The sequence below is a fragment of the Anolis carolinensis genome, chromosome 2 (assembly GCF_035594765.1).
Source record: "Anolis carolinensis isolate JA03-04 chromosome 2, rAnoCar3.1.pri, whole genome shotgun sequence".
NCBI classification, from domain to species: Eukaryota; Metazoa; Chordata; class Lepidosauria; order Squamata; family Dactyloidae; genus Anolis; species Anolis carolinensis.
The window spans coordinates 8632123-8657745 of NC_085842.1; the positions used below are offsets into that span (position 1 = coordinate 8632123).

Sequence of the window (25623 nt, forward strand, 5' to 3'; positions counted from 1 at the left end):
GTCGCTTCAGAACCTGAAGTGTAGCTCTGACGGGACTGGCAGTTTCCTCCTCTCCCTAGACCCAGAGCCGTGGGCGGGGTCACGTGAGTGGCTGAGGGACCGTTGGGAAGGCCGAGGCCTCATCCGGGTGAAGGAAGGGCGCTGAGGTAAGAAGACAATAGGCTGGATAGACAGATAATAATACATAATAATGTTGTAATAGGCAAAAGGTCAAGGTTTTCCCCTCATACCAATATTGTGCTATGCTAATAATATAATAGACTGTATATGCTTATAATAATACATAATAATGTTGTAATAGGCCTCCCAAAGTCTCTTTGTGTAATTCTGCCTTTCTTTCACAGAGGAAATGTGATTTTGGGCTGAGAATCTCGGTGTAGAGCCTGTGGAGGGATTTCCTTCCCTTGAAAGAAAGAAGAGGAGGAAAAACATCTTGGATACGGTTGGGTTCTTCACCAGAGTGGTTCCAACATGGAGAGACCCAACTCACGTGGGCCTGAAGCAGGACCTGGGGGCAGTGGGGAATCCTGGGAAAGAACCAGACATGAGTCCCTGAGTGTGGACCTTGACAGCTCGGACACACAGCGCCAGCGCTTCAGGCAGTCCTCCTACCAAGAGGGTGAAGGACCCAGAGGGGTTTGCAGTCGTCTCCACGATCTGTGCCGCCAGTGGCTGAAGCCAGAGCAGCACACCAAGGCCGAGGTGCTGGACCTGGTGACCCTGGAGCAGTTCCTGAGCATCCTGCCCCCAGAGATGGGGAGCTGGGTCCGAGAGTGTGGGGCAGAGACCTGTTCCCAGGCGGTGGCCCTGGCGGAAGGCTTCCTCCTGAGTCGGGCCGAGGACAAGGAGCAGGAAGGACAGGTGAGAGCATTCCCTCTGGGTTTCACTAACCTGGAGACTGATGGACAGGTCAAACGTACATCCTGCCTTTCTTCCAAGATGGGACCGATGTGGGGGATAAGCAAGGCCCTGCTCCCTCGGCCTCTCTCCCCACCTGCTCTGCCCCTCCATCTCTACCCTCAGCTTGGTTGATGCTCTGCTCAAGATAGAACATAGACAATGATGGGAGGGGGAGGGGGGCATTGGTTCCAAACTAGGTTCCCATCTCAGAGTTATTCTTTCCAAAAAGGTCTATAGGTCTCTGATATTTCTGAACTTTTCCCAAACTCCTTCTGGAATGCTCTGTGCTCTTCCAGGCCCATAATAATAACTCCATGGAAGTCCCTGCACCAGAGGAATCTCCACCAGACACCACCCAGAGTCTCAGGCAGAAGGAGCTGAAGCGGGAAGGAGACGGGGCTGCCACCTTGCAGGGTAATTTATTTATTTATTTATTTCCAGTATTTATATTCCACCCTTCTTTCTCACCCCGAAGGGGACTCAGGGCGGATCACATTATACACACATAGGGCAAACATTCAATGCCCATAAACACATCAAACAGAGACAGACAGACGCAGAGGCAATTTATCCTTCTTCTGAGGATCTATTCGATTCTGGCCACGGGGGGAGCAGCTGCTTCATCATCCACTCTGACAGCACTTCCTCATTCCAGGTCATAAATTAGTTAAACTTGCCTCCCCACTTTCATAAGTGGCACCTTATTTCCTACTTGATAGATGCAACTTTCGGGTGGCTAGGTCAGCAACGAGCAGGGGCTATTTTTTATTTTAAATTGACGGGTGCTCACCCCGCCACGGGCTGGCCTTGAACTCATGACCTCATGGTCAGAGTGATTTATTGCAGCTGCTCAACAGCCTGCGCCACAGCCCGGGTAAGAAGGAACTCTTCTGGGAGTTTTGGGGTTTTGTGCCAGTGGAAATCCCGCTTTGGGGGGATGATTGCACACCCACAGTTTGAGCTTCAGAAGGTGAACATGCCGGATCATTTGGCCTTGAGAGGGGTATATATCTTAAACTCATGTCTTTTCTGTGATGTTTTAAGGACTTTAATATGTATTTTATAGAAAGGCAGTTTTAATGTGGATCTTTTATAGAAATACTAGATGTGCCCGGCCACGCGTTGCTGTGGCGAAGTCTGGTGGTATGGGAAATAAAGTATTGAGGAATTGGTGGTAGTTAAGGTCAAGGGTAAAGGTTTTCCCCAGACATTAAGTCCAGTCGTGTCTGACTCTGGAGGTTGGTGCTCATCTCCATTTCTAAGCCGAAGAGCCGGCTTTGTCCGTAGACTCCTCCAAGGTCATGTGGGATGACTACATGGAGCGGCGTTACCTTCCCGCCGGAGCAGTACCTATTGATGCACTCACATTTGCATGTTTTCGAACTTCTGGGTTGGCAGAAGCTGGGGCTAACAGTGGGGGCTCTCTCTGCTCCCCCAATTCAAACCTGTGGCCTTTCGGTCCAGAAGTTCAGCAGCTCAGCGCTTTAACACGCTGCGCCATCAGGGGATATTATTTCCTAAAGGTTGTGAATATACAATATTTCTGATTGGTTTTTTTTGTTTGTTGGAGGCAAGTATGAATGCTGCAATTAGGAAAAATGATTAGGATGTAATGGCCTTGCAGCTTTAAAGCCTGGCTGTTTCCTCCCTGAGTGAATTTTTTGTTGGGAGGTGTTAGCTGGCCCTGATTGTTTCCTGTCTGGAATTCCCTTGTTTTCAGAGTGGTGTTTGCGATATTTTATGTGCTTCTACTGTCTGTGGCCCTGAGAAAACAGAGGATTTTCCAGACTTTGATGATGGGAATACTTTGTTGGGAGGTGTTAGCTGGCCCCAATTATTTCCTGTGTGGAATTCCCCTGTTTATTTACTGTCCTGGTTTTAGAGATTATATTGTTCTGCATTATTCTATCCCAGTAATTATTTCATATTAAAGAAGACTCTCACTTATCCAACATTAGCTTATACAATGTTCTGGATTATCCAACGCAGTCTGCCTTTTCATAATCAATGTTTTTGTAGTCAGTGTTTTAAATTCATTGTGATATTTTAGTGGTAAATTTGTAAATACAGTACAGTAGAGTCTCACTTATCCAACATAAACGGGCCGGCAGACCGTTGGATAAGCGAATATGTTGGATAATGAAGAATTAAGGAAAACCCTATTAAACATCAAATTAAGTTATGATTTTACAAATTAAGCACCAAAACATCATGTTAGACAACAAATTTGTCAGCAAAAGTAGTTCAGTACACAGTAATGCTATATAGTAATTACTGTATTTATGAATTTAGCACCAAAATATCACGATATATTGAAAGCATTGACTACAAAAATGCATTGGATAAGCGAGTGTTGGATAAGTGAGACTCTACTGTAAATACTACATAGCATTACTGCGCATGGAACTACTTTTTCTGTCAAATTTGTTGTATAATATGATGTTTTGGTGCTTAATTTGTATAACGATTACCTAATTTGATGTTTAATTGGCTTTTCCTGAATCCCTTCTTATTATCCAACATATTCACTTATCCTGCCGGCCTGTTTACGTTGGATAAGTGAGACTCTACTGTATATTGATCATCTTAAATTATCAGCTTAGAACTGGATTATATGAGGCCCCTTCTTCACAGCTGTATAAAATGCCCACTGAAGTGGATTATATGGCAGTGTGGAGTCAAGATAATCCAGTGCAAAGCAGATAATATAAGATTATAAATGGGTTATATAGCTGTGTGGAAGGGCCTTGAGTCTACACTGCCATATAATCCAGTGCAAATTAGATAATCTGTGGAAGAAGTCTAAGTGAGGCCTAAATCTGCCTGTCCCCTAACTGAAACCTTGCTGTCCCTTGGTTGCTAGGCAACCAGGTGGGCAGAGATTAGCCCTCTAAACTGGCAGCAATTGGATAAAAAAAATTATTGCTCTCCCTCTAATTAGGACTTTATTTTTCTTTTCTTTTTGTTGTATCAACCTTGAGGCGTGGATGATGGGTTGTGTTGTCAAATTTTGAGGTTGGGGGGCCTGTACTTTTGTTGTTTTGTGAATTGCCGTGATGCCATCACTCTTTTATATATATAGATGTATCTTTGTTGAATTTTGGCAATGTTCATGTTTTTAAAATTTTGTGGTAACCTGCCTCGAACTGCAAGGAGAGGCGAGTAAAAATGAAATTATTATTGTTATTACTCCTACTGCTACTACTGCTATTGTTATTGTTATATGTCAGCATTGGGTTGCTAGAGGTGTATCTTCAGTTTGATTTGCAGTTTTCTTTCTTGCAATAGAACTGAAAATGCAGCCCTTCAGTGTCTTCCCAGGTGGGACCCTAAGCTGAGCCGAGCCCTGAAACTGAGATGGAAGATAAAAAGACAGGAAAGAATCACTTTAGTCAATTGAAACACCAAGCCCAGTGCTAGTTTCACTCGAATATCCTCACAGCACTGCTTGCGAGATAAAGTCCTAAACCCTCACATTGTAGATCTTCTTGGGCTGTTGAATGCGCTTGTGTTCTTAGGGTCGTTTCCTCATGGGTTTCTTTATAGGACTGCAATGGTCACCTCTGAGGCCTGTTTCTGTGACCAGCTTTCCACCCCTTGCTCTCTCTCCAGGGTCTGGAATGATGCTGTTGCCGAATCCTCAGCCGTTTCTCCCCCTTTGCGATGGAGTGGGACTGAGTCAGGTAAGCAGGAGGATTCCTGGGAGAGGAGGACGGGGCCTGCCGGGGTGCCTTTGGTTCCAGGATTAATCAGCAAATAACTGTTGAAACAGACAAGATGGAATGCGTTTCCTTACAAGTGAAATACTGAAGGCACAATTGCAAACAGCGCCACAAGGAGGGAAAAATATTAACAGAAAACAAAAGAAATCAGAATGGATATTCAAAGAACTTTCAAGGGAGCTAAGATTGAAGAGGGGCATGTACAAGAAATGGAAAGGAGGGGGGGTCACCAAAGAATGTAAAGGACTAACCAGCATAAATAGGGAAAAGGTCTAACGATCTAAATCAGAAAATGAGGTTAGAAGAGAAAATGTGCCAAGAGTAGAGTCTGTGCCTGGAGAAGGTGGTGAGATGCTAAGCAGGGATAGGGAAGAGTTAGAACATGGCCTCAGTCTTCTCCCAAAAGGAAATGGGTATTCTTCCTGAGCAAGATGGAGCAACTGGGGAAATGCAACCCAAAATAGGTAAAGAAGTGGCCCAGGAATACCTGGCCACGCTCAGTCTCCAGGGCCAGGTGAATTACACCCAAGAGTATTGAACTAACAGCAGTAATCCCAGAACCACTGGCAATCCTCTTTCTTCATTTTTGGGAACAGGAGAAGTCCCAGCAGGCTGGAGGAGGCAAAGGTTGTCTCTATCTCCAAGAATGGACCAAAAAGAGGTCCCCTAACAATGACCATCCAGTTATCTTGACTTGGCCCATAAGCAGTTGCAGCAGCTGTTTAGACTCTTGAATTTTTATAAGGAGGAGATCGTTTGATGTGGATAGTTAATCATTATAGAGGGAGCAGATCTGTTTGTTTGCTATTATGCACTCTTTATGGAATCAATGTTTGGGTCTGACCCTGGGTTGCCTCGACATTCTTTGCCAATCATATAGTTTTTAAAAGATAGGTTTTATAAGGGATTAAAACCCAGTGATGCCTCCTCGAAATCTGGGATTTCAATGATCATAGCTTCCATGGACAGCACTTCATAAGAGTTCAAGATATCTAGGCACACCCCCTTCATCTTAAGGTTCCACTTCAGCTTGGTATGAAGGAAATGCAGGAGGGGCGACACCTGGCTTGACAATCATTCATATGATGCGATCTTGGAGTGTTAATAATAATAATCATCATCATTTTATTTTTGTACCCCGCCACCATCTCCCCAGAGGGACTCGGGGCGGCTTACAGATATAAAACCAACATACAATAATATCAAATACAAAAACACACAAATAAATTTAAAAGGCATTAAAAATCACAGTCATTATAAAACACTTGAGAAACACAGCAATAAAAACATAAAATGAGCTGGGCAAAGTGCACCGAGTGGAACTTGTAAACAAGAAGGAAGTTAAGGTGCTACAAGGTCATGGGAAGAGCCTTAGACAGGGGTGAACACTGAGGCTATGTCAAGGAGTTAACCAAGAGGTACAACTGGTCAGAACCCGCTAGTACCAGGGTTTAGTGTTAAAGGACTACAAGTTGAACATGAGCCAACAGTGTGATGCAGCAGCTGAAAAGAGTATGAGATTTTGGGCTGCATCCCAAGGAATATCGTGTCTAGATTCAGGGAAGTCATGGTGACCTTCTTTCTGCTTTGGGGAGACCTCACCTGGAACAACACTGTGTCCAGTTCTGGGCATCACAATAAAGGCTGGAACAAGCTCAGATTCCATTTCTGATTCTACATATCAATTGAGAATTTGTTCTGACTGTGACTAACCCGTCGTCTCTACAAAGCTTACAACTGTGACAGGGAGGCCTTGGCCCTTTCCCTTTCAAACAACCAACAGGAATGTAAATCTGCTTTAAAGAATTTCTTGTTATCATTTTTCTTGATAGCTCTCACGTGAGAAGGGAATATTTTCTTCTTCCGCCAGGGCCCAATCGCCTTTGAGGACGTGGCTGTGGATTTCTCCCTGGAGGAGTGGGTTCTCCTGAATCCGGATCAGAAAGCCTTGCACAAGCAGATCATGGAGGAGATGAATGGGATTGTGGACTCTCTTGGTAAGGCTCCCTCACTGATGGGGATTTCTGTTTCAAAAGGCAGTATTAGCCTAAATCATCACAGTCACTGAGGGTCCACAAGGCAGGGCTTGTGTTAGGGTTAGCATTCTGAGGCAGGTTGCCATCGTAACGAAGGCGGAGCCAACCGTCGTTTGGAGAAAAATGAGGGAATGTTTTAAAAGCAGTCAGTCTGTGTTCTGTTGAAGCACAGGGAAGACTGATTCTCAGTTGGAGAATCAGAGAGACTCGAATGCTTAATTTTGAGTCAATTTAAAATAAGTTTGGTGGCTTATTTTAAGGTTGTCTGTTTCCAGATAAGGAACAGATAGTCTGTGATTGTAATTCACAGGGTGACTGCAGTTTAAAGCAGTAGAGAAAGAAGTAACGTTTTAAGAAGTTGGAAACACCTCAATATAGCTTCGCAACTGTTAGTCCAAGTGCCTCTAAAAAGACGTTACTGTAACCATTAAGCTTGTGCCTGAATAAATGTGTTATTGTTCTTTTTAACATCTCAGTCTCTGAAATCTATATTACCATCAAAAACAAACAAGAAAGAAGAAAAAGAAAAATTTAAAAGTCTCCTCTCTAAGTAGCCAATGGCTATATCATCCCATAGTGGTGGCAAGAGTTGATAATCCCCTTAACATCTGGTGGCCGCCTTATAAACATCTTTACCTCTGGTGGCAGCTTTTAAATAAAATATCTGGTGGCAGCGGATATAAAATATATAGCAATAATATAAATATAATTAATTAATAGAAACTCCTCCACATCTCCGCAATTGGTGTCAGAGGTGGGAATTTAAAGATTTCTTTCCTCTTGATGACATCATTGTAATTTGGTGGCAGCGGTGGGATTTTAAAAAGACTCTCCCTTGCCTGAAGGAACCTTAGTCGTTAATAGTTCTTTGCAGCATCCATTCCCCAGAGAGAAGGAGACGGAATAAAAAACCAGGCTGGGCTGAGCAACAGGGAGCCTCTGGAGCATATGCTACTCATCTCTCTCTTAGAGGCTCCAGGCGATCAACCAGTGTCCATCTTCACTGAACTATGTTGTTTTAAGGATCATTTCAATCCACTTCTTATCCCACTTCCTTTGAGTCCTCATCACTCACACTGAGGAATGATTGTTTCTGTTCTTCTTCACAGTAGATAACGGAGAGAAGAGCCATGTATACACTGAATGCAGGAAGCATTTGGGACACAACGGGGGCCTTCATCGATACCAGCAAGCCCACAGAGAAGATGGAGGTTCTGCCAGAGAAAGGCCTGACAAATGCAATGTATGTGGGCAATGTTTTACCCAAAATGTGGCACTTGTGCTTCACAGGACACTCGATGCTGGGAAAAGCCATCTTAAAGGGAAAGTATCAGCAAAATGTGTGGTGAAAGATGAAAGATTTCATGCAGGTCAGGAACCATACAGATGCCAGGAGTATGGGAAGTGTTTTGCTTACAGTTCACAATTGGTGAGCCACAAAAGAGTCCACACAGGAGAGAAGCTATACAGATGTGAGGATTGTGGGAAATGTTCTGCTTCCCATTCAAACTTGTTGAGGCACAAAAGAGTCCACACAGGAGAGAAGCCATACCAATGCCAGGAGTGTGGGAAATGTTTTGCTTCCAGTTCAAACTTGGTGAAACACAAAAGATGCCACACAGGAGAGAAGCCATACCAATGCCATGAGTGTGGGAAATGTTTTGCTGACAGTTCAACCTTGGTGAGCCACAAAAGACTCCACACAGGAGAGAAGCCATATCAATGCCAAGAGTGTGGGAAATGTTTTGCTTCCAGTTCAAACTTGGTGAAACACAAAAGATGCCACACAGGAGAGAAGCCATACCAATGTCAGGAGTGTGGGAAATGTTTTGCTGACAATTCAATCTTGGTGAGCCACAAAAGAATCCACACAGGAGAGAAGCCGTACAAATGCCAGGAGTGTGGGAAATGTTTTGCTTCCAGTTCACACTTGGTGAGGCACAAAAGATGCCACACTGGAGAGAAGCCATACCAATGCCAGGAGTGTGGGAAATCTTTTACTGAGAGTTCAACTTTGATGATCCACAAAAGAATCCACACAGGAGAGAAACCATACAAATGCCATGAATGTGGAAAATGTTTTTCTCAGAGTTCATCCCTTAACCTGCACCAGAGAACACATACTGGCAACAAAAAACAGCCATCGTGGGTAAATGTCTGATTTCAAACAGGACCCTTTGAGAAGTTCTGCGTCAGATTTGGTGGAGTCCCCGTTCTTGTCATTTGAACCTGTAAGTTGGAGGTCTGTTCTCTGGAGCAGCAGAAAGAAAGCTCTGTGTGACAGTCCTTCAGAGCAGTGGTTCTCAACCTGTGGGTCCACAGATGTTTTGGCCTTCAACTCCCATAAATTCTAACAGCTGGTAAACTGGCTACTGGTTGATGGTTGTTGTTCTTACGTTGTTGTGATGTTTGTTGTTTGGTTTAATTGGTTTAATGATTGAAAATATAATTGTATATTCATTGTGCTATATTTTATTCTGTTTTTGCTGGGCGTAGTCCCCACGTAAGCTGCCCCGAGTCCCTTCGGGGAGATGGTGGCGGGATGTAAAAAAAAAGTTGTTGTTGTTGTTATTATCATCTATACACATGATAAAAGTGAAAATCTGTATGTGTGTATATGGCAGGGATGTCCATTTACACAGACAGGCTCCCACGTCCACAAATAGCCATAGCTCCCACTACGCAGGAGAAACCAGTGGCCCTTCCTCCAACGATATTGCCGGTTATAGCGAGTGCTGAGAAAATGCCCAAGCGCCCTGCCAATGTCATCCACAAACACCATCCTGCCCTCCACCCAAGGGAAGCTTTCATACAAGGACAATTTCCTTCTACATCTTCTGTTTTTTCTCCACCAGACACCCCAGTGTTTCTGACTCTCTCCATTGGTGTGGAATTTGCATGACCCCGCCCACTGCCTCTCCCATAACCCTTCCCTAGTATGTATGTTTCTAGTAGGTTCAACAATTTTATTCATTTCGTGTCAAAAGCATTGGACAACAAATACATTTCAAAATGATGGGAAAAAAGGAAATCACAAGCAACTAAATAGTTTTGGACCAAAAGCGAGCAACAGCAACCGCATTGTCCGTAGCTTTAAACAGCTCCTCCTCCGTACATGAGGCAGGGCATTGTGGGCAAGCATACATATGTGGAGTTGTTTGTTCAGCTCCACAGTCACACAAGGTGGAGGATTCCTCCAGGTAGTGCCACCTTGCCAGGTTCCCTTTGGATCTGCCCACTCCGCTTCTGAGTCTGTTCAGGGACTTCCAAGTTGCCCATTCTTGGTTTGCCCTGGAGGAAGGAAGACCCTCTTGGGGGGCCATCCAGTCAGAATTGCCAGGTTTAGCTGCCCAGAGGGACACCCTTGTTGCTGCTGGAGGAACATCAAGAGGAGGGAGTGGTGGTTCTCATGAAGCCCTTCCTTGATTTGAGTCTGGTGGGAGGAGGGTGATAGTCATGCAGTGGGTGGCTTTCACAATGTTCGACCTTATTTCTCTCACCGTTAGCAGCAACTTCCCGTCGCACGTCAGGAGGGGCAATGCCAGCTAACTTGTAGAGTTTATCAACAGGTGTCGGTTTAAGGCATCCCGTGATGCTTCTGCATGTTTCATTCAGTGCTATGTCCACCTGCTTCGCATGGGCAGACTTGTGCCAGACAGGACAGGCAGACTCTGCCGGTGAGAAAGACAAGGCCAGGGCTGATGTTCTTATTACTTGTGGGTCTGCTCCCCATACGCTGCCAATCAGTTTCCGCAGGATGTTATTGCGTGCAGCTACTTTGTGCTTGGTGTTCATGCAGTGTTTCCTATATGTTAGTGTTCGATCTAAGGTGACACCAAGGTATTTAGGATGGAAACAGTGTTCGAGCTCTTGGCCTTCCCAAGTCACTTTCAGTTTCCTGTTGGCTTCACGGTTACGTAGGTGGAAAGCACACTTGTGTCTTGGCAGGGTTGGGCTTCAGGTGGTTCTCTTTGTAGTAGCTGGAGAGGTCTTTCAAGGCATTGGTGAGTTGCTTTTCAACTGTTTCAAAATCTTTTGCTTGTGTTGTAAGGCCAAGGTCATCAGCATATATAAAGCTCTTTGTGAGCAGTGGTTGTGGCTGATCGTTCGTGAAGATATTAAACAAGGTTGGTGCAAGAACGCTGCCTTGGGGTAAACCATTCTTTTGCCTCCTCCATCTGCTTTTCTGGCCCTGAAACTCCACATAGAAGCTGCGGTTTTCCAGGAGGGTCTGGACAGTTTTTGTAAAGTCAAAGTCCTGGGTGATATGGTAGACTTTATGCAGCATTTTTCTATGTTGCACCGTGTCATAGGCTGCCGTAAGGTCCACAAAGACTGTTCCCGTGATGCAGCCTTTCTCGTAGCCTTCCTCGATATGCTCAGTCAGATGAAGAATTTGACCTGTACAGTTTTTCCCTGGTCTGAAACCTGCTTGTTGTGCAGCAATTGTGCAGCAAAATGTTCAACAATTGAACATACTAGAGAGAGAAATTTGGGGAGAATTCACCATCATTTATAGGACTTGTTGAGATTGGGATGTATAGTCCACCTGCAATCTAAGAACACTCTGATCTCCACCTGGAAGTAACTTGGCACAAAAAAGAAAATGGGTTCACCTGGAACTACAAAGACAAGTATCCACTATTACAGTAATACAGAAATCGTTTTAGATGTCATTAAACCTAAATTTAGTTCAATACATCAATATGAATATAGATACAAAAGGCGCTGCTAAACAATCAAAGGACTGTTACATTCACAGTAAAAACAATATTTTTCTCTTGAAGGATGAATTTACTCCTCTTCTCATGAACAATAAATGTTCTTTAGTTCTTTAATTGTTCCAAATACACAAATTGAGTCCTCTTCTTATATATAATAATTGTTCTTGTTTCTTTATTATGGATAGTAGACTCCAAAACCACAACCTGTTTCAACCCAAAAGAGTCTTCATCAGGTGGATTGTAGTCTTTTTTTCAGTTTTTTTTTCGAGTTTTTTAATGTGAATCCTATAGGGAACATATATAGTGGCTACAAGTTATTTACAATACATATAGTTACATGAGACATACACGATGCATAACAAAGATAATGTAAAAGTCATACTCACAGAAAGATCTATATTTTAACATGCATACTCTGCAAGCAGTTTGATTCCAATGCGAGTATGAAGCTGAGTAACTCATTTCACTCTCAAATGGCAAGCACAATGGTCAGGTGGTTGTAAAGTAATGTAGTTGCCGTTACTCCAGAGTCACATTTAAAGGAAGATTTTCAATCTTTACAAGAAACAGTCATAGGAGTTGGTGTTGTTCAACCCCTTGGGATGTTCCGTTTGGAGTGTGAAAATCCAAAAAGATTCACGCTGTAGGAGCTTCGTCTGGAAATCTATGCCTTTGGAGGGTGTGACAACTTCTAGAACCTGGACCCAGAGTGAATCAGGATTATGTTTTAAATCTTCAAAATGTTTATAAAAAATCGAATCAGTAGAATATTTCCTAATCTTACTTTTGTGTTCTGTAATACGGACTTTGACTTCCCTGCTTGTTTGGCCGATATACATAAGGGAGCAGGGACATGTGATGGCATAGATTACCCCCTCAGTGGAGCAAGTGGCGAAATGGTTTATTTTATATTGAAATTTAATGTGATGATCCTTAAAAAACTTGGCCTGTACGAATTGTGGGCATATAGAACAATGATGACAAGCGAAATTACCCACCAAGTTGGATTTGGTAATGTGTTGTGTGGAATCTAAATCTGAATGAATCAAAATGTCTTTGATATTTTGTGTTCTCCTGTGGGCGATAAGAGGGGCATGTTCACAACCTGGTACGTCACTTACCAAATTCCAGTATTTTCTCACTGTTTTTATTACATGTTTAGATAAATTGGTCAATGTAAGAGGCCACACTACTCTGTTGTCTCTAGGTCTCATCTTGTCATTTAATATAGTGGTTCTTGAGACTCTACTTACTTTGTCACCTTTATTTATAAATTGATTTTTCAATGCTTATTTATTTATTTATTACAGTATTTATATCCCGCCCTTCTCACCCAACAGGGGACTCAGGGCGGCTTACAATAAAACACATATATAAAATTGTACAATGCACTATAAAACAGTTAAAATTATTAACTTTTCAAATTATGTTTTCAAATTATATTCAAAGTCTTGTGGCAGGGTACAATTACCCTTAACATCTGTGCAAACGACATGGGTTTTGGGGGGAATTATTTATTATTATTATTATTATTATTATTATTATTATTATTATTATTAAACTTTATTTGTACCCCGCTAGCATCTCCTGAAGGACTCGATGCGGCTTACAAAGGCCAAGGCCTCAACACACAATATAACAATACAAATAAAGGCAAATTAAAAGAATTGACCTTGATTTAGGGAGTTGTAGTTCTCTACATCCAAAAACCACTGTGAACCCAGCCTACGATGGCACACAGACCCAACATATCCAACTTTGAATACTGATGGCAGTTTGGGGATGACTGAGCTAGGAATCCGGGAGCTGACCAACTTTGGATACAGGCAGGCTTTGGGAATGGTAGGTCACCCATATCATCATCAAATTGTTGAAGTGGGAGTGATTGTATATAGAGTTGTTTAAATGTAATTGAGTTATAGTGATGCAATGTGAGCTGGAGATTGCATCATGCACTGTCTGCTGTCCGCTATGCTAGTGTGTAAAGAGTTAACTGTGTATTGCATCAGACAGCAGAGGTGGTTTTAAATAGCTCCCTGTGTTATCTCTCTGCTCTCTGCCTATCTTCACTCTGTCTGTATATATCGTCTTGTGGATTTCCGTTTATAATTAAACCTTTTATAGATAGCCAAAAGGCTGCAGCCTCGTTTATTGGTGCCAGTGATTCTTCGTTGATCTTCCGCTGCATGTGTGCTTATCCAAATCGCGCTCTGACACAATTTTCCATTTGGAGCATACATAGAAAAGAAGAGGCAGACTTTCTAATAAGTAGCATCACAAATTTCCTAACGCTAGTCTCTGTCTCTATTTCAGTCTTCTTCTATATCCATAATAAAAGTGAAATTATGTAATAATAATATACTAAAGCTTTATTTTTATCCCACACCTATCTCCACAAGGGGACAGTGTGGTTGTATCTATGGTTGTATCTAGGCCGGGCTGTGGCGGAGGCTGGTTAACAGCCAGCTGCAACAAATGACTCTGACCAAGAGGTCATGAGTTCGAGGCCAGCCCGTGCCTGCGTCTGTCTCTGTTCTATGTTATGGCATTGAATGTTTGCCTTATATGTGTGCAATGTGATCTGCCCTGTGTCCCCTTTGGGGTGAGAAAGAAGGGCGGAATATAAATACTGTAATAAATAAATATGTCTGTGGCTGGGTCTCCCACTTCCACGGACAGGCTCCCACTTTCACGCCCACCCACGACCTCCCTCCCTCTCATGGCATTGCAGGCTAGAGAGAGCGCCGTGAACCAGGGCCTGACCCATGTCCTCCACAAACACCATTCTGCCCACCATCCAAGTGAATGCTTTCCTACGGGGACAATTTCACCCTAGATTTTATGTGTTCCCTCCACCACAGACACCTCAGTGTTTCTTACTCTCTCCATTGCTGTGGAATGTGCACGATCCCACCCACTGCCTCTTCCATAACCCTTTCCTAAACAGACTGGAATTGATCAACAGAACATACTGGAGGGGTTTGGGGGGCTGGCTCAACGTAACGGGTCTTGGCACACCGACCTGACATGCCCAACTTGGAATACCGGTGGGTGTGGAGGGGATTGGCCTTAGAGGTTGGGAGTTATGGTTCACCCACAGTGCACTCTCAGTGGGGGTTCTGTGACCCCACCGACAGATCTGGACCAAACATGGCACACAGACCCCACATGCAATGGAGGGATTTTAGGGGGGGGGGGGACTGACACATCATGGTAGAAGTTGTAGTTCACCCCTCTTCTAGGGAGCACTCTGAATCCCACCAGTAACAGATCTGGACCTAACCTGGCACCAGGGTGGGAGTTGTAGTTCACCCTGCATCCAGAGAGCACTGTGAACCCAACCCATGACCGTTCTAGACCAAACCTGGCACACATACCCAGCATGGCCAACTCTGAATACTGATTGGGTTTGAGTGGAGGGAACTGACCCATGATTTTGGGAACTGTAGTTCACCCTCATAGAATTATAGAATTGGAAGTCCAGTCCAACCCCATTCTGCCAAGAAGCAGGAAAATGACATTCAAAGCACCTGCAACAGATGGCCATCCAGCTTCTGCTTAAAAGCCTCCAAAGAAGGAGCCTCCACCACAGTCCGGGGCAGAGAGTTCCACAGCTCTCATAGTTTGGAAGTTCTTCCTGATGTTCAGGTGGAATCTCCTTTCCTGTAGTTTGAAGCCATTGTTCCATTGTGTCCTAGTCTGCAGGGCAGCAGAAAACAAGCTTGCTCCCTCTTCCCTATGACTTCCCTTCACGTATTTGTACATGGCTCTCATCATGTCTCCTCTCAGCCTTCTCTTCTGCAGGCTAAACATGCCCAGCTCTTTAAGCCGCTCCTCATAGGGCTTGTTCTCCAGACCCTTAATCATTTTAGTCGCCCTCCTCTGGACGCTTTCCAGCTTGTCAACATCTCCCTTCAACTGCGGTGCCCAGAATTGGACACAGTGTGATTCCAGGTGTGGTCTGACCAAGGCAGAATAGAATAAGGGGGAGCAGGACTTCCCTGGATCTAGACGCTATTCCCCTATTGATGCAGGACAGAATCCCGTTGGCTTTCTTAGCAGCCGCATCACATTGTTGGCTCGTGTTTAACTTGTTCCCCACGAGGACTCCAAGATCTTTTTCACATGTACTGCTGTCAAGCCAGGCCTCGTCCCCCATTCTGTATCTTTGATTTCCATTTCTTCTGCCGAAGTGAAGTATCTTGCATTTGTCCCTGTTGAACTTCATTTTGTTAGTTTTGGGCCATCTCTCTAGTCTGTCAAGATCGTTTTGAATTCTGCTCCTGTCTTCTGGAGTGTTGACTATCCCTCCCAGTTTGGTGTCGTCTGCAAACTTGATGATCGTGCCTTCTAACCCTTCGTCTAAGTCGTTAATAAAGATGTTGAACAGAACCGGGCCCAGGACGGAGCCCTGCGGCACTCCACTTGTCACTTCTTTCCATGATGAAGACGACACATTGGTGAGAATCACCCTTTGGGTTCGTTCGCTTAGCCAATTACAGATCCACCTCACCGTAGTTTTGTCTAGCCCACATTTTACTAGTTCGTTTGCCAGAAGGTCGTGGGGGACTTTGTCGAAGGCCTTACTGAAATCCAGGTACGTTACATCCACGGCATTCCAGCTTGTAACTATCGAAAAAAGAGATCAAATTTCTAAGTGTTTGCAGACCACTTCCTTAATGATCTGGTATCGACGTGAGGCTGACTGGACAGTAATTGTTTGGGTCATTCTTTTTTCCCTTCTTGAAGATAGGGACCTCATTCGCCCTCCTCCAATCTGTTGGGACTTCTCCCGTTCTCCAAGAACTCTCAAATATGATCGCCAGTGGTTCCGAAATAACTTCCGCTAGTTCCTTCAATACTCTTGGATGTAGCTGATCTGGCCCTGGGGACTTGAATTCGTTTAGAGAGGCCAGGTGTTTCTGGACAACTTGTCTCCCTATTTGGGGTTGGATTTCCCCTAATCCTTCCTCCATTCCATGTTGCTGAGGTTGTGGACGACTTTCTTTTTGTGAGAAGACGGAGGCAAAGAAGGCATTAAGTAGTTCTGCCTTTAACCTGTCCCCTCTCACCATCAGCCCATCTTCTCCTCTCTGAGGCCCTATCACCTCCTTGTTCTTCCTTTTCCTACTGAGGTACGCAAAGAAGCCTTTTTTGTTGTTTTTGATGTCTCTGGCAAGCCTGGGCTCATTTTGCGCTTTAGCCTTGCGAACCTTTTTCCTACAGGAGTTGGCTATTTGTTTGAATTCTTCTTTGGTGATTTCTCCCCGTTTCCACTTCTTGTGCATGTCTCACAAGACCTCATCTGCATTCCCACGCCATCACCCTCATGAGTTCTGTGCCCCCCACAGGTCTCCTCGTAACTGAATGGCCCTTTAAACCCTCCAAAGATCATCTGTTCTTCCTGCCGTGGGGAACCACTCCTTCCAACTGTGACACGAAGGGAACCCCCACCAATCATGGCCCGGATCCTGGCTGGCTCATTTCACAGCCAATCAGGAGGGAGGCATGGGAGGTCTGGATACCTGTGCAAGTCACGATTTTCTCTGTGAAGGTATGCTTGTACATCTTCAAGTGGTAACTTGATACTTCCATCCACTTTGGCCAAACTGTAAGAAAACTCTGTTGTTTGCTTTTAAACCCAGATAACTTTGTTCTCTCTCCTGGCCGATCTTGTTTTGTGGAAGCTCACCCGCTATATGTGGTCTCTACTGAAATCACTACAAGAGGAGAGGAGGCTGAGAATCCCAGGAGAAGGGCATCTGGGGCCTCCCTCCTCAGGAGGCCTAAGACCCAAAACAACCCAAACTCCCCAAATCTAGAAACAACCAGAGTCTCTCTTTATCTGGCCTCACTCCAGGACTCCTCAAGTCTTCCCGTGGGGAAGGATTGTGTGAGCTGGAGTCCAAAGAAATAACTTTGGAGTAATAATGTAATAACACAGCACTCTTTATTACATTTTGGACATTGGGTTAATATATACCTGATCAGCCTCTGCCATCAGAGGTGACCAGTAAGTAAATGTTAAAGCAGGGGCAGATAATCAAGGCACATTTTCCGGCTTTCTTTCTAAATCCTTGTCCACATGGATGAAAACAAACGCATGAGATCCCACAAGGAAGAAAGCCTTTAATTGCAAGGACTTGGGAGACATATTTGTCTTTGTCCTCCGACCCTTGCACCAGGACTTTTTACAGTGTTTATGGGAGTTGTAGTCCCAGAGAGCCCTTCCCTCCACTCTCTGGAGCAAGGATTCCCAAACTCTATTCCTCTGGGATTTCTTGGGCTTCAACACCCAGGAGCCCCAGCTCTCTTGGTCCAAGGTCAGGGATTATGGGACATGGACTCCCAGGAGGTGGAAGGCCAGGGCTTGGGAAGGAGGCTCCTGAGAAGGGACCAGGCTTCCACGGCTGAACAGCTCTTACCATCCGGAAATGCTTCCTAATGTTTAGATGGAAATTTCTTTCCCACAATGTGAATCGGTTGCTTTGTATTTTAGTCTCCAGAGAAGGAAAAACTTGCCATTTTCTTTTCAAAGGGACATCCTTCCAAATATTGGCTCTCTTGTCCCCTTGGCCTTTTTCCCCCTCTGAACTAAACACACCCATCACCCTCAGCCATTCCCTAGAGCCCTTCTCTGGAGACATTTTAGCATCTCAAAATCTTGCTTGAATTGTGCTGCCCAGAACTGGACACAAGGTTATTCCAGGTCAGGTCAGATCAAAGCGTAGAAGAGAGTCGACTAAAACTTACCCAGATCTAGACATCACCCTCCTGTTGCTACAGCCTAAAATCACACTGGCTTTTCAAAGCTGCTGTATCACACTTGTTTAAAAAAAACAATATTTATTCAAAGACTAAAGAAAGAAAGCAAATCCAAGCATGTTTACACAAATTACAATTTTGGTATTTAAAAACAGTATTTTTACACAAATGATAATTTTGGTACATTTTTTTTAAAGGATTATTTAACAAATATAAAGGGAACAAGGACACACACCTTGCACAATGACAACAAAACTGACATCAAACACTAGTCTACAAAACTCTCACTCACTATATGATTTGAATCTCTACTCTTATTTCCTTTCAATGCTGTTCTACACTAAACCAATGTAGTTAATGTGTCCATCTCAACTGATTCATAAATCTTCATCAGTCGTTGTCACCATTCTTTGTCTTCCATTCCCTGCAGTTGGGGAGGGATACTGTGTATCCTAATGGACCCTTTGCTAAAGGTGGGGATTGAATAGCCTCATATCCAGAAAGGGTTTCACTCTACACAGGGATAAGTACACACAAAGCAAGAGGGATGGTCTCATGTTCCAGGGCTCTCTCGGTATAAAGTCTGAGGTTTATTAAACAAACACAAGATAAGCCAAGACCATATGAACTTATAGGAAAACTAAAGTCTTCAGTCTGGCTAAAACAGTGGTTCCCAACCTGTCTATGGACAACCAGTGGTCCGAAAGAACTAAAATAGGGTCCACAGCCTCACCGTTACTACAGGCTTATTAAATATGGTTTTCTGTGGGCAAGCAGATGACGACTACTGGGTGGCATATGTTCTGTATCAGGAACTAGAGCTGATGTGGTCTATCCAATGCAGTTTTCAAATAACAAAACCAAATCTAAAGTTGACCAAAATTGATTTGTAACCCTTTTGGTACTAATTTTGGAGAGTGGTCTCTGGTCAAAGTGGTCCCTGGTCAAAAAAAGGCTGAGCTAAAATATTACAATTGCAGCAACACAGTCGAAGGAACAATGAACACAAGTGCAGATCAAGAGTCCAATTAATGCAGACAAGTCGAGTACTGCAGATCCAGGTCCGGAGCAAAAATTAACAAGGCCCAAGGTTACAGTCCAATAGCCACATGCCAGGAGTTCATTCAGCACAGCTGATCAAATAACAACCAAGAAATCAGGAGTACGAACAGAATTTAGGGTCCCAAAGTCAAGCCAGAAAGTCAGGGATACAAACAAAGTTCTGGTTAATAAATGAAACCAGGACGTCCATCCAGAATTTAGAGTCAACACTTCAGTATACAACAAAGTCCAGAAAAGGGTTACAGGTACAGGGCTAGAGTCCAAAATTTTAACCAAGGGACAGTAATAATAATATCTTATTCATATTCTGCCCTATCCCCCCAAAGGGACGCAGGGCAGATCACAGTGCACACAGTACACATGCACGGCAAACATTCAATGCTGTTAAATGCAGTAGAGCCAAGACATGAGTAAGGAGTATGAAGATATGTTATCTGCAACCAAAGAGCTATTCCTTTTCAGAACCTTTTATCCAGAGATCTCAGCTGCTGCACATTTCAGCAAACGTTCACAAATCATCCTAGAAGCCTGCGAGGGGTCTCCTTAAGCAGGAGGTTAGGTGAACCCCTTTGAATCTTGCTAAGAGCCCCTCTGAGTGACACCTGCTCCCAGTAGCCATTAACCAAGGCCACACAAATTGCAGTTCCGGGGGAGAGGTGCTGGCCTTCCTCTTTCCTTGCAATGCTTTTTCAGAGAGCTTGGAAACTCAAAGGCCCGTCTCCTCTAGAGGTACATGAGTTCTGCGATGTCTACTGTGTGAACTTTCTCTAAAGCTCTTTTCACATTCGGTGCATTTATGTGGCTTATCCCCTGTGCGGGTCCTTTGATGGGAACGCAGATGGCCACTCTGACTGAAGCTCTTTTCACATTCTATGCATTAATAGGGCTTCTTCCCCAAGTGGCTCCTTTGATGGGAACGTAGTTTGTCACTCCGACTGAAGCTCTTTCCACATTCTATGCATTTATATGGCTTCTCCCCTGTGTGCGTCCTTTGATGGGAACGTAAACTGTTCCTCTCACTGAAGCTCTTCCCACATTCTATGCATTTATATGGCTTCTCCCCTGTGTGCGTCCTTTGATGGGAACGTAAACTGCTCCTCTCACTGAAGCTCTTCCCACATTCCATGCATTTATATGGCTTCTCCCCTGTGTGAGTCCTTTGATGGGAACGTAGATGTTCACTCCGACTGCAGCTCTTTCCACATTCTATGCATTTATATGGCTTCTCCCCTGTGTGAGTCCTTTGATGGGAACGTAGATGTCCACTCCGACTGAAGCTTTCTCCACATTCCATGCATTTATATGGCTTCTCCCCTGTGTGGGTCCTTTGATGGGAACGTAGATGTTCACTCCGACTGAAGCTCTTTCCACATTCCATGCATTTATATGGCTTCTCCCCTGTGTGGGTCCTTTGATGGGAACGTAGACTGCCACTGTGACTGAAGCTCTTTCCACATTCCATGCATTTATATGGCTTCTCCCCTGTGTGGGTCCTTTGATGGGAACGTAGACTGTCACTCCGACTGAAGCTTTCTCCACATTCTATGCATTTATAGGGCTTTTCCCCTGTGTGGGTCCTTTGATGGGACTGTAGACTGCCACTCTTACTGAAGCTTTCTCCACATTCCATGCATTTATAGGGCTTCTCCCCTGTATGGGTCCTTTGATGGGAACGTAGACTGCCACTCTGACTGAAGCTTTCTCCACATTCCATGCATTTATAGGGCTTCTCCCCTGTGTGGGTCCGTTCATGTACAGTAAGAGAACTTTTCCAATCAAATTGTTTCCCACATTCCATACATTGATGTAACTTCTCCCCTGTGTGTGATCTAGGATAGGGAGGCAGAGGACTTGCCATTCTTTTACAATTATAATTCAAATATTATGCCAGCAGTTCACAGATACAACCTCCCGAACAGCACAGTCTTTGTATTGCTGTAGCCTTCTGCTCACTTTCAGCAAGCTTCTCTTTCTTCAGCACAATCTTATTTCCCCCCTTAATTGCACAGGTATGTAGCTTGAAATGTATTTTCTACTACTTATTTCTTCTTGTTGTCATTGCTGTGCATCTTGAAGTCACTTTCAACTTAGAGCACTCCTTGGGCAAAGCTCTCACAAGGTGTTCTTTGCAGAACTTGTTTAGAAGTTACCTGCAGACAAATGAGAGGAAAATCTCTTCAGGAGTTGAACAGAGAAAGATCTCATGGAACATGAAGAACAAGACTCGTGCTGTAGCAAAGCCAGGGGAAGAGGGAAGGTGCCCGTTGCCTGGTGACTAACACTTGCCCAACAATGAACAATCCCTCCTCAGATACAAAGGAGACGGTGCGCAAAGATTTTCCACGCAAAATAAAATCCAACCATACCAATTAAAATCCAACAATGCAGCAAAGCTGCAAGTATAACAATCTGTGAACTGTGAACATTTATTTTTGGCATCTTTTGCTGAATTAAATTATTCTCAATGTCTTGTAGAGATATGTGGTCAGCCTTATATAAATTACTGTAATTATGTTTAAAAGCTTGTTGAATAATGACATCATCCATTAATATTTTATCGTCATGTTGTATCTTAACAGTAAGTCCCCTTCGGGGTAGAGAAAGGCGGGGTAGAAATGCCGTAAATAAATAAATAAATAAATAATGACTTGACAATTACATTCTTTGGCCTTTCTTTCCTCAATGTACTGTATATGCTAACCATTCTCCTGGTTTGTTAGCTGAGTCAAGGTATTTTTGTTTTGCATTCTTCATTTTAGTTTCCAATTCATTAACCATTAACATCGATAATGTCTTTTGTAGGAGTTATATCTGAGTTAGAATGTTTGAATTCAAAGGATTTTTCTTTAACTCTTCTCTTTTAATATCATCTGAAATTATCTGAAAATATTTCTGTCTATTCTTTCTCATTTCAGTGTTGCATTTTATAAAGTATCCTCTAATATAAGCTGTACTGGCATCACATCAACTTGATTTAAATTAAGTTCCAAATATTCTTTCAGTTTTTCTTTAAAATTCTCAATTACGTCCTCCTTTTGCAGTAGTGATTCATTCAGCTGCCATCTAAGTGTTTTTACTTTCTTTTTAATTACTAGAGTCACTGGATTATGATCTGAGATAGTTTTGGGTAGGATTTCTGTCTTTTGAACAGGTTTTGAGTTTGGCAGATATCCATATCTTATCCATTCTAGAGAAAGTCTTTTGTCTTTCAGAAAAATGTGTACCGTATATACTCGAGTAAAAGCCGAGGCACCTAATTTAACACAAAAAACTGGGGAAAAAACTATTGACTTGAGTATAAGACGGGGGTGGGAAATGCAGCAGGTACTGGTACAATATGGTGGTTGTCAGGAAATCCAACATTTCTGTGTTCTCAAATAATATGCTGTGTTCAGGTTGATTCATCAAGTGCTCGGCTTCCCCTGGGCAATGTCTTTGTAGATGGCCGATTCTCTCATTCTAGAAGAGGCTCGGGCTCTCATCTGGCTCCTGTTTATCTCATAGAGCTTGTTGAGTTTAGGATCGCAGTGCTCGAACCAGTTTGCAAACGGAGATACAGACTATTTGCAAAGCTGCACCTCCGTTTACAAACCGACCCGAGCACTGAGATCAGCGGAGGAGGCCCTGCTCTCAGTCCCACTCCCAACTCAAGCACGGCTGGTGGGAACGAGAGAGGGGGCCTCCTCCGTGCTCCTCCCCTCCTCTGGAAATCCCTCCCAAAAGAACCAAGATCTGCCCCCTCCCTCCTTGCCTTCAAACTAAAAACACATCTATGCACCCTGGCCAACTGAGAGGAGGAAGACTAATACGACTTGACATGTATAATTGTCTACATATATTAAATCCTGTCAAGATCCTGGAATTGATCTCAGCCTGTTAGTTGTTGGGCACCATCTGACCACTTAATAAGGTCTGAGTTGTTTGAAGTGTTTATTCTGTGTACATTTACACTATGTGACTATGTCTGCTAGGCTTGTCAAGTTTTAGTTTTGAGGAGAGTCCTCCAAGCTCTGTCTGTCGTCCAGATTTTACTGCAGGCATGTTTCAAAATCCAAAAAGACGTCCCATTGGTGAGGAAGAGGAGGGGGAAAGGCTTCCTTTCTGCTGCTCTGGAGACTAAGGGACAACGGAGCCAGGAGGTCAAACGGCAAGAAAAGGGATTCCTCCCAAACACGAGGAAGGACTTCCTGAGGGTAAGAAGAAGAGCTGTTCAGCAGGGGAACTCTCTGCCTCAGAGTCTGGTGGGAGCTCCTTCTTTGGAGGATTTACTCAGAGGCTGGATGGAGATCTGTCGGGAGGATTTGGATTGTGTTTCCCTGCCTGGCAGAAGGTGGTGGGGCTGGGTGGCCCTTGGGGTCTCTCCCAACCCTCTGGCTTCGGGGATTCCTCGTGTCTCAGTCCTAGGCCAAGGCTGCTGCCTCCCCCTCCCCCGCCTCCTCCTCAAGGACTTGGGAGATATTTGTCTTGAGATACAACTCCCAGGTTCCTCCAACCCTCATGCCAGGTGTGAAGGCACGCTGGGGGAAATGGCTATCTCTAGGTCTGGCTACCCAAGCGGCGTTCGGTTTACCCTTAAATTATACCTCAAACCCCAAAGTAAACACTCTAAAAGCTGATTAAAGATAACCAAAAATATATTTATTGAACACAGGAAATAGTTCTTTTATTGTATTAGAAATAATATGAGGTAAAATCACTGAAATTATACAGAAATAAAACTATATTGATTGAGAATGAAGGCGATAAAGACTATAAAGGATAAACATACAAGCTATGAGGAAAGGTAGGTACTATAGGGTACATACAAGGCTTTGATAAGCACTATCTATAATGACTATAATGACTCTGAGGTAAACTATCAGTTATAATAACAATGTGGTAAATACCAGCTATAGTGAACTATCTATAATGACTCTGAGGTAAACTATAAGCTCTGTCTATAATGGTAAGTACAAGCTATGGTAAACTATCTATAATAACTATGAGGTGGTAAGTACGAGGCTATGAGGTAAACAATAAGGTAAGTACGAGGCTATGAGGTAAGTACGAGGCTATGAGGTAAACTATAAGGTAAGTACGAGGCTATGAGGTAAACTATGAGGTATAATAACTATATGGTAAGTACGAGGCTATGAGGTAAAATATGAGGTATAATAACTATATGGTAAGTACGAGGCTATGAGGTAAACTATGAGGTATAATAACTATATGGTAAGTACGAGGCTATGAGGTAAACTATGAGGTATAATAACTATATGGTAAGTACGAGGCTATGAGGTAAACTATGAGGTATAATAACTATATGGTAAGTACGAGGCTATGAGGTAAACTATGAGGTATAATAACTATATGGCAAGTACGAGGCTATGAGGTAAACTATAAGGTATAATAACTATATGGTAAGTACGAGGCTATGAGGTAAACTATGAGGTATAATAACTATATGGTAAATACGAGGCTATGAGGTAAACTATAAGGTATAATAACTATATGGTAAGTACGAGGCTATGAGGTAAACTATGAGGTATAATAACTATATGGTAAGTACGAGGCTATGAGGTAAACTATAAGGTATAATAACTATAAGGTAAATACGAGGCTATGAGGTAAACTATGAGGTATAATAACTATATGGTAAGTACGAGGCTATGAGGTACACTATAAGGTATAATAACTATATGGTAAGTACGAGGCTATGAGGTAAACTATGAGGTATAATAACTGTATGGTAAGTACGAGGCTATTAGGTAAACTATGAGGTATAATAACTATATGGTAAGTACGAGGCTATGAGGTAAACTATGAGGTATAACTATATGGTAAGTACGAGGCTATGAGGTAAACTATAAGGTATAATAACTATATGGTAAGTACGAGGCTATGAGGTAAACTATAAGGTATAATAACTATAAGGTAAATACGAGGCTATGAGGTAAACTATGAGGTATAATAACTATATGGTAAGTACGAGGCTATGAGGTAAACTATAAGGTATAATAACTATATGGTAAGTAAGCAGGGGATGGGAACCCAGTAAGACATCACACCAGGACTTTCTGTAGGGTTTCTGGGCGTTGTAGTCCAAGAGAGCCATTCCCTTCAGGGAGAAATAAAATAGCTATTATCATTATTCCCTCTGAAGGGAACTGCGGTCCTTCAAACCCAATGGGATCTTGCCAGCCGTAGATAAAATCAACACTGGAGCCAAAATAGGTCAGAAGCAAAGTTTCACAGTTTATTCCTACTGATCAGAAGAAGGCGGACAGTTAGCATAGCAATGCCATTAGAAAAAACTGCCGCCCCTTTGGCAATTAAAGGGGGCTTTTTATAGCCTCCCGATTACATCAATTACATCAGCCAACTTCTCATTGGATAGTTCTTCCTGTACATGCAAAACTTGATTGGGTAATATGG

General features: G+C 43.4%; 3 protein-coding genes across 3 annotated transcripts in view; 1 reads left to right on the top strand and 2 right to left on the bottom strand.

Annotated features, from left to right (window-relative positions):
* The window catches only part of LOC100563175 (zinc finger protein 208), a 97805-nt gene extending 84289 nt beyond the window's left edge, over window positions 1-13516 (top strand). The window contains 3 exon segments of the mRNA XM_062974314.1: window positions 4419-4583; window positions 6493-6619; window positions 7768-13516. Coding sequence (XP_062830384.1) covers window positions 4419-4583; window positions 6493-6619; window positions 7768-8819 — 1344 coding nt within the window. The 3' untranslated portion in view covers window positions 8820-13516.
* LOC100562976 (zinc finger protein 658B) overlaps window positions 1-25623 on the bottom strand; it is a 488523-nt gene that overhangs the window by 137121 nt on the left and 325779 nt on the right. The gene's annotated exons all lie outside the window — the stretch shown is intronic.
* On the bottom strand, window positions 18215-24921 carry LOC103281211 (zinc finger and SCAN domain-containing protein 2-like). Its single transcript, XM_062973132.1, has one exon. It carries the CDS (start codon window positions 21065-21067, stop codon window positions 20087-20089), a length of 981 nt encoding a protein of 326 aa, XP_062829202.1. The 5' UTR covers window positions 21068-24921; the 3' UTR covers window positions 18215-20086.

Excerpts from the sequence above, each read along its gene's own strand:
- LOC103281211 (XM_062973132.1), bottom strand. The coding sequence starts at position 21,067 with ATGGCAAGTCCTCTGCCTCCCTATCCTAGATCACACACAGGGGAGAAG.